Below are 13718 nucleotides of genomic sequence, written 5' to 3'. Positions count from 1 at the left end.
CGCCTAAATTTTGGGTAGGTAGTAGGCACCATTCTCAGAGTTGCTGGACTAGATGCCAATCCGTTTGGTATCCACCCAAGATTTAGGTTATGTCTTTTAACCCTCTGTCTGGGTATGAACACCAGTCTCGTTTTTTCGTTGCCATTAGCGCTCTTTTCATTTTCATTTATTTCTTTTCAAAGCAATAAGGGTTTAAATAATTTGCAAGAATTGAATTTTTAAAAAGAAGTAACTTGTATTTTTTTGTCTTTTCCATGCGTTTCGATGTCTGACAGAAACTTTCCCTCGGTCTCAGGGAGGCTGAAGTAGGTGAAGTAGGCGCCTGCAAGGCTAATCACAGCATAAAGAAGAAATATCCCATCCAGACCAATTTGCTGTTCTAGAGATGGATATGTCTTCACTCCAACCGCTATGACAATATAGAAAAAACTTGAGCCAATAGCTGTTGCAATGCCCCGACCTCTGTGAACATGTGCCAAAAATCATTGTTATATTTCTACTGCACGTCTTACAACCCTAAGATGTATGAATAACTTAGTATTACACTAACAATTTATTTCATTTTTTTCTGTTACTCGTTGGAAATAAACCAAAACACACAGAAGTAATGAAAACCTATAAAAGATAAGTTTAAAGAAATTCCGGCGCATGTCTACTCTTTTAAAGCGCTTACTCGGAATTGAGTTTAGTGAGAGTAAAGCATTAATGACCCTAGTACGAGTTTTGATCAATATTGATTATACTTAAATACATAATTACTGAAAATCTAATGAGCAAAATTTAGTTCGTGGCGGTTTCGTTAAAAGTTTGTCATGGCTACTCGTCCACTCCACTGCCTCATGTGAATGCCTAATATTAACAATAGAGCAAATTAAAGTACTTCCTCTCAAACTTACGAATACCTACATTGTTTCTTTCGCACAAATGTTATAAAAATGTGATTTAAATGTATGAAATAAGCGTCATTTATTACAAATAGATGCCACAGAGTAAAACTACAAATTCTTCCTGTACTGAAGGAGTTTCCCTTGATGTTTTTTTTCTATGAGTGGCTTCAGTTCTTACCTGTAAGGAAGAATCTCACTGAGGTAGGTCCAAGATATTGGGTAGATTCCTAAATTGTTGACAAAATTGACGATCAAGAACAAAATAAGACTCCACCAACGAAGAGAAGCATTGTTATGAGGATTAGTGGGAGCCATCAGGAACAAGGCAAGGAGGATAAGGCACAGAGCTGTGCTGATCAGAGAGAAAATAATCAGCGGCCGCTTTTTCACACGATTGATTATCAACATGCAGACAATATTCCCCACAATTGCTATCACAGAAATTAAAACCTGGAAGTGGATAAAAAAAACAATAAAATTTAGTCAGCTCAAACAAAAATTTACAAAAAAAAGTTCCTTGATATTTTGAATTGATGCATGGTTCCGATTAAAAATACCTTAGTTTTTAAAGCTAACTCTAAAACAACGCGATCATGATACATTTTTGCACTAATACCCAAATCTGACATTCGTTATTTTTCAGAGTGTAACTGAATGGTTGACCTCTCTGTGATAATAATTGTATAAACAGAGTTTGAACTGGTAAACGGCTTTTATAATGACGATCCTAAATTGAGTTTATATATTGTCCACTCAGAAAAGAAGTATCTTTCTGTAGAGCAAATAAAACTAATCCACTTCAGGAATTCATTATCGTCATATTTACTATTAAGTAAAAGTTATTTTTAAAAATTTTAATTTTAATTTTTTTTCAATATGATTATGCTTCAGGGGAAAAAATAGGGTGGTCGACACAACCAGCGGCAGCGGCTCGTTAAAATGCGCCAAGTACCGTGCGGTAGTTACGATAATAACTACCGCGATGGAGGTCATAACTAACCCGGTAGTTACATGATGTAGGTAACTACCGGGTTAGTTGTGACCTCCACCGCGGTAGTTATCGTAACGCACAGCAGCTGGCGCATTTTTAACTAGCCGCTAATTGTGTCGACTACCCTATTTTTTTCCGTGTTCCTGACTAAAGGCGACACTTTCAGAAAATTTAAAGAAATTCCACCGATATGAGTAAAATTGTTTATCTATTGACATCCGTCATCATCCTAATGATACGAACAATTTCTTGTGATAAATGTTGGCAAACAAGCGCAGGCCTTCTTACTATTTCTGGCAGGGAAATACATTGAAAGTTATTGCCCTGGTAAAAAATTGGCAGTAGAATCTGTGTTCCAAAATACCATAGACCTACAGCCGGCTGTAAGATTTTCAATAGCTTCTATAGCCGGCTACACAATTTCTTATAGCCTTTTATAGCCGATGGTGACTAAGCAACAGCCAGGCGATAAAGTGTATGCTAAGCGTTACTAATTACGGATGCTAGGACTTAGTGAGTTTTTGGAATACTGCTCTCTTTTTGGACCATAGTATCTTGATTTATTTTACGAGGAAAGCTCCGTACTTTTGATGGTTGCCTGCCATTACTAATATATTAGAGCGCCTTCAGTTTCGTATGATACTGTGCAACACCTCTGGTGTGAAATAGTTGCTTCAAGCGCCGTGGCACGCTGCGGCGCAGCGCGGCAGGTGGGCAGCCAGCGCGAAACGCGCATTGGCGCCTACAAACCTAACAGGGATACTTCACGCGTTGCGCAATGCGTGGAGTATCCCTGTTAGGTTTGTAGGCGCCAGTGCGTCGCCGCTCCGCTTTGTGTTAGGCTCTAATATTTAATCTGGCGGAGTCAGCGTTATTCAACTCATGATTTTGAAATTTTTGCACATCCTGTATGGATTATTCTCATTTTAATTGATGAAAAAAAAAATATGTATTAAAGGAAAATATAATATGTGTTTTGTCAAATATTAAGGTGGTTCCGTATCAAACTTAATGATTTCCAAAACACACGAATTTCTACACAATTCCTTATATAATCCTTTATAATCCTTTAAGCCTTAATCTTTCAGCCTTCTCTTTAATCTTTTCAGCCTTTTATAATCGATGGCGAAAAAGCAACAGCCAGGCGATAAAGTGTAAAGCCCGGCGATAGGAACTATAGCCCGGCTGCATAATTTTTTATCGCTTCGTATAGCCCGGCCGTATGATTTTCTCCGCATTCTACAGCCAGCTATATGATTTTCTGTAGCCTTCTTTAGCCGGCTATAAGAATTCCTATGGTATTTTGAAACGCAGCTCTTATCGCCAATTTTTATATTTTAGATAATAAGAATAAATATTATAAAGATAAGACTAACAATGTACAAATATGTAAACCTCTCCCCGATGTAGTGTCTTCCGACGGTCCCGGGGCCTCTTCCTCGGGACTTCCGTAAACGCCTCTATTTTATGTGTGATATATATATCTGTAATGTAAACATAATTAATACTTAGACTCTTTTTTATACATCTCTAACCTGGGCGATGGATATATCCTTGATATTTGCCGTCCTTTTATCGTATATCAAGTAATTAAGTTGTTATTTATATGCCTAAATATCTTTAACAATACTTATCTTATGTTATATACTTATCTTATGTAATATTTAAATACGATAATAAAGATAGAAGGGGAATGTCCCTGATATAAAAAAAAAAAAAAAAAAAAAAAAAAAAAATCGCCAATTTTTACCAGGGTGAAGTTTTGATTTTGTGAAATACATACACTTGTCGTTAATCCATCCGTAGGAAGGTCGAACTCTTCGAAAACTTGAACGAAGTAGGGCCGAAGAGACAAGAGTCCACTGCAAATAGATACAAAAAAGAGAACAATGCACTTTCCCAAGGGAACAAGCATTTCTTTGCAGGTAAGCTCCCTGATTTTCTCTTTAAGTCCCCTGCGTTCTTCAACCTCTTCAACTTCCAGGTGATCTCCTTTGGAAGCGCCGTTAAGCACGGTGGGTTTCTCGTCCGCGATATCCACTTCTTTCCCGTAGGCATGGATCGTTTTCCCCTGCTGTTTTTTGGCGTAGAACTGGAGTTTGGTGTATTCTTCTTGCACAGCTTCTTTTGTCGTCCACCCGCGGAGCCACTGCAGGGACTGAAGTGCTTCCTCCGAACGCCCCTTTGACATCAGCCAGATAGGTGTTTCTGGAATCTGTGGCAAAAAATCAAAACTTTTTTCAGTGTTTTTTACTACTTTTCGTATGGATTTCTGAATGTGTGAGTCATAATCAGGTTTCTCAATTTTGAGCCTCCAACACGTATTTTTTTATTTAGAGGGAAACATTACATTGTAACTTTAAATAAACATAGAAACATACTTGAGGAAACGAAAAGAAACCGCTAACTGGATGTGTCCCAAGGTACAATGATTACAACGGCATATGGTCAGTTCCATCCGGGTCCCCCGGTGCGTCTTTACTGCTACACACAAGATCATGAATTAAATTTCATTCATATTTTTAAAATTGAATGAAATCCTTGGAGCGAATTTTCGTAAAGTTTTTAAGTCTTCCCCCCCCCCCCCTCCCACGCAGTTAACAATTTCCGTGACCGGTGTTACTTTATTGTGTAAGATCAACACAATGAACTTGGTCGCTCAACACAAATTTGTGTTAAATCGACCCAAAGAGTAGGTTACTCTAAGATATCGGTATATAAAATAAATGTCCTGCGGGACTGTTTTATTTTCTGTTTCCTCCCCGTCGCTCAGAGTTTGCAATTTGTGAGTGACTAACGGATTAGATCTCCACCGGTGTGATCCAGGTTCGATCCTGGGGGCTGGCGCTCAGTTATTAACGAGGTTGCAGATTTTCAACACAAAGATTTGATCAATTTGACAAAGAGAAAAGTAACAAACAAAAAAATTAACTAACAGTTTGTGTTATACCTCATACTTTGCCTTCCATATTAACACAAAATTTTGGTTACTTTTTCTTACTGTGTACATTCTTTTGACACATGATAAAACATATTTGGACTACATTTTGCAATTTGGAACTGTAAATTATAGCCAGGTTTAAAAACAACGTATGTGCTATTAGTTTCCCTATGCGCATAAGTGTATTTTCAGAAGAGCTAGAATTTATAGCTCCAAATTGCAAAATGTAGTCCATTTATCTTACGGCTTGGACTGCATTTTGAAATTTGGAGCTATAAATTCTGGCTCATTTGAAAAAACACTTATGTGCATGGGGAAACTAATGGCACATACGTTGTTTTTAAACCGGGCCGGACTTTATGGTTCCTACTTGAAAAATGTAGTCCACTTTATCGTTGTGCCATTTTACAGCTCTGAACGTTACACTGTGAGGTAATTACCATTAGGAGTACAATAATTGCGAGTACAGGTGTTGAGGCGCTGATGAGTGCAACATTGCGCCAATTCGTCACAAGCCCAAGAGCATAGACTAGCAGAAATCCTACGGTGACGAAGCTCGTGGAGTAGGAAGTCAGGACACCCCTGTAGTTGGGGTGAGTGATCTCACTGATGTACCGGCAAGTCGGAGCCTCCATCAACCCCACAACTGCCAAAGAAAGAAGGCAACCCTTAAATACACGAATTTGGACTCTAGAACAAATCGTCAAGGAAACTGCAACAGACCACGTATTTTGTTTGCTGCTTTGGAAATTTCCAGTCCCAATGGAGATGTTGCATGTGTGAGGAATTTGCGATTTAATTGTTGATTCTTAAGTAAAAGTTCGCAAGAAACACGATGGTGCCAAAGGTTTTCTCTGAAATCAACTCCCAAGCTCAAAAAGAGCTCTCAAGTTGAGCTCAAAATGGAGGGGATATACCACCCCACCCTGAGAGTCCACCTCTACATCAAGACAAACTCTCCATGCAAAGATAGGGAGCAAATACATAGCAGGGTTGCCGTGTTTTCAGTTTTAGAGTCCCCAAATAAGGTGTCAGCCCTGTCAATGTATTTGCTCCCTATCTTCGTATGGAGAGTTTGTCTTGATGTAGATAGGTGAACTCTCAGGATAGCGTGGGATATCCCCTCCATTTTGGCCTCAACTTGAGAGCTTTCTTTGAGCTTGGGAGTTGATTTCAGGGAAACCCAGTGGGACCATCGTGTTTCTCGCGAACTTTTACATACGAATCAACAACCAAATCGCAAATTCCTCACACATGCAACATCTCCATTTTTTCAAAGGAAAACTAGTCAGTTTCATCCCTTAAAGTTTTCACAGAGGAGAAAAATCACCAAGTTTTCAAGAATTGACGTTGAGTGGTTTTCTATTTGAAAAATTAAAGTATGAGAGGAAGTGTGCATCTTTGCAAACCGAGATGCGTAGTTTGGTTGTGTCATCGTCGAAGTATGATTTTATTGAATATCAGCATGGAATTGCCGCTCGTATTGAACGTAATCCGTGGATGTTTGTGGAGCCAAGTGGTTCAGAGAGGCAATCATATTCATAATTCATAATAATTGAAAGATTTTGATGTGCTTTTTTCTTCTTTTTTTGTGCCCAAGACCGACTATTTTATTCAAATCATCATCTTAAGGGAATTTATTTTAGAAATTGTAGGTGTCATAAGTGATGAACATTACCTAGTGAGAGACATTTTTGATGTATTAAAAGACTACAATCAGCTTTTACAAAATACGGTTCTAGAACATTGATACCGTTAAAAGTTTTATTACAAGTCCAAAGGGTAAAATAGCAACCTATCAGGACATGCCTCACGTAACGTTTTCTGATCGAACTGACTATCACAGTACGTGGATGAAACTCGTATGATGAGGAAAATACAATACGAAAACGAGGCTGTTGGTTTAAAATAAATGAAAACGCACGACGATTCGGCGTTTTACGGCAATCTCACTCACTGTGCGAGAAAAATAAAACAACGAGGAAATTCAAATCCTAAAATGTATCACCGACAGAGACTAGTGATCGACTAGATCATGGTCATAAATCTAGTAGATTACAATACAGTCACCGTCAATAGTAAATTTTTGGATTCCCTGTTTTCCTCGCAATTTCTATGTTTAAATATACCGAAGGGCACCAAAACCTTTCATGTTTTTAAAGATTATTTTTCTTTATTAATATCAGTTTTACGTCCGCATTATGACTTTTTTGTCATCTACATTATCTATAGCTAGCTCAAAATTTATTTAAAAACACGGAAAAAATGGCTTTGTAAAAGTAACCTTGAGTGCTCTTGATCCGCATTGATTCGAGAGGTTCCCTCAAATCGCCTTCAGGTACAAAGGTAGGCAACACATCTCACTCGTAATTCTGCTCTCGTGTCACTGCTCACTCGAGTCTGGATGCAGTGGCGTGGCGTGCTTTGCGATGTATCGAATGAATTGCCATTTAAAACTACGGAAAAGGATCGATAGACAGGGTGTTCACAGTGAACACCTTAATAATCGATTCTTCATTATAGGTTTAAATTACATATCAATCGATACATCGCAATTCACGCCACGCCACTGGGATGTGCAATAGGAGACCCGTTTTCTTGTTCTTCGCAGAGGTGGAAAATGAAATTCCCTGAATAGAAGTGCATATTACTCTAAGAAAAAGAGGTGCAGTGAAATAGTCCTTCCATTTTTTAAGTTCTACTGATTATTTCTGCGTCACCTTAAGTACAGTTGGCCTGAGTTAAGCAGAAAGGAACCAACCCACATTTTGGAAAAAATTGAGTTATGAGTGGTTTTTAACTCAACCACTGCTCTACTATCTATCGCCAAAAATTCAAAGTTTCTGTTGGAGCAAATTTTGCAGAAATTGAACTTGAAGTTTAACTTTTACATTGAGTCTTATGCAGGAGCTAAACTTTAAGCCTCTTTTTCTCGGTTCGATCCCGATGTGGCTTGGTTCCTTTCTGTTTAACTCTGTCAAATTTTCAAAATTACTGATTATCTCAATTTTCATCTTTGATGCCAACTATCTTTCCTTTGGTTTCTTTTTTCTTTTTTTCGTTCAGAAACATTACATGCACGAATGTTTTACCTAGACCAACGAGCGCACTCGAGATGTAGAGTACAAGGGCAGAGGATGCATAGTACGTCATAATCCAACTCACAAACTGCGGTATGTTCACCATTATCATGAGTTTTTTGCATCCCACTGACTGCAAAAGTGCTCCTGAGGCCAAACTTCCGAGAGGTTGAAAAATGTAAGTAAGACTCCCTGAAAAAGAGCAGTTACTTTACACTCTAGACTAACATTAAAAAAAGCAATTTAAAAAGCGGATAATAAGGCTAAAATTTCACATACACAAAACCAAAACGTTTTGGCTGAAAATTCAGCCATCCTCAGTTGGATAAATCAAAATAAAAATGGTTAAAAATCTAAAATAGTACCTGATAAGTACCTTTCAATTGGGAATGTTGTTATTATCTGTTTACACTCAAGCATTCATTAACGAAACATGTGGTTACCGTGCAATGCTAACAGAATAAATGAGTTTGAAATAAAAAAGAATTGCGCATTTTTGCATATACATTATACACCGCGATAATAAGATATACATTATTTTAATTTTAAAATATTTATTTTTAACTTAATATAGAGACTTGAACTTTTGCATGGGATAGAACAGCATAAAAAATGAATAATCATTGCTTTGGTCTAATGGATAATTTTAAAGATATTCAATAAATCTATGACATTCTACATCAGTAAAGAAAAACGATTTTTTGGTAGTTTCTTGTCACACAGCAAAATGAATAGTTTCTTCTATGTCGCTATTATTCATGTTTTTAATCGCAGAGTAAAACTTTCTTTGTAATAACCAAGGATTCCTCATCGCGATTAATTTTTCTGGATATTATAACTGTTAAAAATTTCATAAAAACAAGATAACTAGTTTTCAAAACTATTAGACCTGGCGTGGTAAGTTACCTCCATATGCCACAACTAGCGTTTTCCTCGTTTTAACATCAGACTGCCAAATCGACGGTGCAAGTCGGCAATCACATAACTCGTTTGCGGTGTCTGAAAATCTCCGCAACTATGTTATTTTTTTAGAGGAGAACAAATGGACATGATTCCTTGAAGTTTTTGCAGAATTTTCCTCGCACATAGAAGAAAAATCGCGGCAGTTTTAAAGAATTACCGTTGAGTAGTTTTCCGTTTAAAAAATAAAGTATGACAGGAAGTCTGCGACGTCGCAAACCGAGTTATGTGATTGCCGACTTTCACCGTCGAAATAATGTCTTTTCTTTGTCGTAACGAATCCATTTTTCCCCCTCAGAATAATAAAATTTCCAAAACTGTCCATAAGAAGCTTCATAACTAGTAAAGAGCCAGGAATTTTTCACAAAGAAAATATTTTAATTCGACTGATAGCTTACCGTACCGTACCACGATGCTTGATCATTATCTAAAAACAACTCGTTCAGGTTGCTGGGGTCTGTCACGTCGGGGATAAGCAGTGTTGGTAGCCCCACGAGCATACCCAGACTCAAATACAGTACACTTTTTGCCGAGCAAGCCAGAACCTACGCAAAAACCGTCAAATAATCCTTATTTACTATGTCGTAGTTGCACATGAAAGCCGCTTAGCACCCTTTAGCGATCACCTAGCCGCCAAAGCCCCGTATCCCTAGTTCAATATAATTTCCACAGTTAAAAGGTGGATGATGGTATTATAATCCTATCCTCTACTATTATACTTATGGTACTTACTTATACTGGTATACTTATATTGTGGATAGTATAGTATGTAATAATTATTAACAGTTTTTCATCCATGTTTTGTTAACTCATTTTGGTATAATTGGACATGAATTATTTTAAAATGGACGTATTTTTGTCTAACGGAACTAAGCGCCATAGAGAAGCATTGCGAGTATAGGAAGGAACGAGCATCGCGTTCCGCAACACCAGCCAATCCAAGCCCCCCTCTCCTTTCCTCTCCCTATGGCGCTTAGCTCCGTCTGATAGAAATACGTCCAAATGATTTCGCTATGTTAGTGAATCATTATTAAGTCCATCAGAGATTTTTCTTTCTACTCAAAAGTGCAAAATCAGAGGCAATCCCCGCATCCGTAAGGATTTTAGCTGCTACAAATTGAGAAACTAATAAGGAACTCGGTCAGTCGAATGGAAATTTTAGATTCATAGCGAATGCAAAAGAGGAATAGTGTGATATGTTCTGCAAGAAAATTATTACAGGTATAATTAAGCAGACGATCATTTTCAAATAGGAAGTGGAAATATACAAACTGAGAAGAAAGTTATAAAAGTCATAGTCATTTAACTTGAAACTGAGAGATTGGTTAGTTCAATACATTGCATTTAAGTCATCGTGTCGGCTCGTCTACAATCATGTGAGCAACGGCTAATCATTGCTATCTTGAAAAACTTAGAGGTCTTATTTATAAACTGACAAAGTTTGATTACCTGAGGCAACAGCTGCCGAAAGGTGCTGGGGTTGCTGGTTTCTTGCCGAGTTTCCATTGGTTGTGGGAGATTCTCCATCATTGTTCCGTCTTTGAGTTAGTCAATGGTTCTTTTTTGTCAAGAAAAACAGAAGACGATTAACCTTACGCTCCATTTCAATGAGCACAGCGGAGAAGCTCGTAGGCAGCTGCGACTTAAATTATAAATTTGTTTCCACTAAGAAGGAGAAAAAAATTGAATAAATTAAGTGGAAGGTAGGGCAGGGATCGCATACTTACGGATGATTAAAATAACCTCTTTTCAAATAATGTGATGGTAAAATAATCATGCCTCGTTTTATACACTGGAAAAAAAGTGTTAGGGGTCATCCCCAAAATTTTGGTACAACCGCAATTTGTTGGATGTCATGGATATTTCCAATTAATTGTGGTATAGTACCGCAGCTCAAGTTGGGATAGTACCGTAACGTTTGGTTCAGTAACCTAATTCATTGAGGGTACTATACCTTAATCGGAAAGGTGCATATCATCCAACAGCCCCGCGCTCTTTTTTTCAGTGGCATGGCGTGCTTTGCGATATATCGATTGTTATGCCATTTAAAACTATGGTAAAGGATCGATAAACAGGGTGTTCGCAGCGAACACCTTAATAATCGATTCTTTACCATAGGTTTAAATGGCAGAACAATCGATACATCGCAATTCACGCCACGCCACAGCTTTTTTTCCGTGTACAGGGCGGGGAAAAGTTCTCGATGATAACGCCTTCATAATTTTTTCTCCCTAGAATATTATTGATTTGCAGCTTTTTACAATTACTTTAGTTATTATTGTTTATAGGCATGTAGGTGCTGAGGCTATTAATGTCTTGACGAAATTTCTGAAAGTGTAATTAAAATTACGAAAAATCTAAATTTTTAACGTGATGTATGTGAAAAAGTTAAAACTTTGTGTTGCAACGCGGGGTTGTATATTTACTGTATTCACGATTTTTTCAATTTAAAAAGATAATTTACAATGATATTGCACACTTTTGAAGAGGTTGATTCAATTAAAATTAACGTTGGCCAAAATGCTCAAAATTTGAAAAATAAAGGGAAAAATTAGCATTATCTCATGAAAGAGGAAGCAAGGAAGCACTGCGTTTAAAGCTTAGGTACTGAAAGTTCTCACCGTGAAACTTGGTAATAATGATACGATATCCTACCGGTCACGAAGACACTCGTAAGACTGTCTCATATTAGAAATGAGGAACGAAGAGGAACTCGGACAATAATCACCCAGCGCCACGACCAGCCCGGACCGATCGTGACAGTAAACAACTTCATGAAATTAGACACAGAACTCGGCTTTGGTGAACATCAACATTCACTGGTCGCTATTTTTTCCTCGCAGAAAACTGACTTTTCTGGACGTAGAAAAAAATCTCGGGTATTTATCACGCACTCTCTCACAGTCGGGCAGTGATCAGCTAATAGAATTATATGTTGCTTTCTGTGTTAAAGAGCGCCTGGTATTTTACTGTCTTTTTTTCTCGTTCCCATCCTGCTGTCTGATTAGTTGGGAGAAGGGCATTCTCGACTTGGCGCACGCAAATCATGGAAAAATTCAACCTTGACGTTGGCATTTCGTAGAAAATCCAGAGCAGTGCATTGCATTGAAAGTCCTCAAAGCGAAATGGACAAGGCAATAGGCGAACACCCATTCTAGTGTACTGTCGTGCTTTGTCGTGCTATGTAAGAACGCCGTATGAACCTTCAAACGATGCCTCATTTCCTTCGATAAAAACAGAATTTACTGGAAATATTATAAATATTTTTTTCCAAAAATTGTCAGACAATTCTGTACGCAATCCAATCTAAAATAGCTAGAAAATTTAAGGAAATATGTTTAAATTTTGTTACAAATCCATTGTTTTATCAAGGGAAATTGGTCAACTCTCGAATGTTCATACGGCGTTTTTCCTTAGCACGGCAGTATGATACGCAGCTAAATTTTACAGAATCTCTTCTTTATGATATGTAAACAATAAATATACTCCTCAGGCAGTGTCATTGACCTTCATATAGAGCCTGGCAAAGGCTGCAAAGGGTTAAGAATAAAGACCTGCTCCAATTATCAACGATTAAACGATTACATACATTTTGGAGGGCTACAATTACATTGTATAATTGTATAGTCTAAATGATCGCAAAAGAATAATTTTATTTTATGACTTTTTTCGAGTATTTCATTGCAATTTCAAATAGAAACAAAAATAAATCGTGCCAATTGAATCTGTAGAATTAATCTTCAATATAGGTATGTTTACTCAACGGATTTTTTTTTTCGACTTGCGATGTGCAAAAACTGCATGCGAGAAAACTGCAAAACTATACAGTTAGTTAGTTAGATAGTAATTTATTTACAGACATTCAGCATCTTAGGCGATAACGTCTTTACAATGAATCCAGTAAGAAGCACTTCTTTAAATTAGAATAAATGAGTCAAAGGAATTTGTTTATACTTCTCCAAGAGCAGGAAGATAACACCGAAGATGAAATTAATGAATGTCCGTCCACAGAATTTAGGAGAATAAACTATTGACATAGGTTTTCGTGGGCTTTACCGCACATTGAGCAAAAACCAACAATCGTTTGAATATATGAAACTGATTTTTTAACTTCACTTAAAATTTGCGATTCGACCAGATTATGATCTCAGTATCGAAGGAAAGAGCACATGCACTACAGAACTGCAAGCTCTGCATCTGAAACCGGACGAGGCCAACTGAATTTTGGACTCAGCTGCCAGTTCCATTGAAAAAAAAAAGAAAAAAATGAATGTGTTCGTATGGCAGTGTATCAGTTGCCAAGTTTGGGCAAGAATTACAACGTAATCAATTTAGCACCAAAAACTCATCAAAATCCCATCGTGGGCGTGTCTTTTTTTACAAAACATTAAAAACGGCTGAATATTTTTTTTTTAACTTCATTGAATTCTTGTTTTTCATAGTGTCCTTCTGAGCTCACTTGAGGGAATCACTAGATGAGAAAGGTTTCATTTTTAATTCTCAAAACATTTCGATCGAGTATGCCGACATTCGGGAAAAAATTGCCACCAAAAAACACTGTGCCCTCAGCACCATTGGACCAAATGTTTCCAGAGATTTAGTTATCGCTAAGGCCCTTGCCACGTATGGAAATGCTTATAAAATTAACTAATTGTTATATTCATTAAATTATTTTTCTTGAAAAAAAAAATTCAATTGAGTAATTTACCACGTATCAAAGCCACAGAAAACAAACTCAAAATTAGATTTTGTGTAATAGTAGTTCTCCTTTTTTTCTTTTCAAATTAGAGTTTCCATATACATTTAAAATAGTTTATTTGCAGACCCTGAAAATTTTGATCCATCATTCTTTCGCAGGT

At 37.3% G+C, this 13718-nt stretch overlaps 1 protein-coding gene across 7 annotated transcripts; it reads right to left on the bottom strand.

Annotated features, from left to right (window-relative positions):
- Positions 1-210: 210 nt before the first annotated feature.
- Positions 211-13092, bottom strand: LOC109032390 (facilitated trehalose transporter Tret1). 7 transcript variants are annotated; one of them, XM_019044489.2, is made up of 8 exons: positions 12814-13092; positions 10309-10524; positions 9258-9404; positions 7985-8091; positions 5260-5465; positions 3662-4093; positions 1066-1337; positions 211-462 (listed from the first exon to the last, which is right to left on the bottom strand). In XM_019044489.2, the coding sequence occupies exons 3-8, from the start codon at positions 9281-9283 to the stop codon at positions 219-221; spliced, it is 1287 nt and encodes a 428-aa protein (XP_018900034.2). In that variant the 5' UTR covers positions 9284-9404; positions 10309-10524; positions 12814-13092; the 3' UTR covers positions 211-218. The 7 variants fall into 7 exon arrangements, with proteins under 7 accessions (XP_018900034.2, XP_072154468.1, XP_018900031.2 ...); XM_072298367.1 differs by having other exon boundaries at positions 9268-9404; XM_019044486.2 differs by having other exon boundaries at positions 7912-8091; positions 9263-9404; positions 12814-13090.
- Between the last annotated feature and the right edge of the window lie 626 nt (positions 13093-13718).

The sequence above is a fragment of the Bemisia tabaci genome, chromosome 3, assembly GCF_918797505.1.
Source record: "Bemisia tabaci chromosome 3, PGI_BMITA_v3".
NCBI lineage: Eukaryota > Metazoa > Arthropoda > Insecta > Hemiptera > Aleyrodidae > Bemisia > Bemisia tabaci.
Note: the sequence above shows the minus strand (reverse complement) of the source record. Positions and strands in the feature narration are given on the sequence as shown.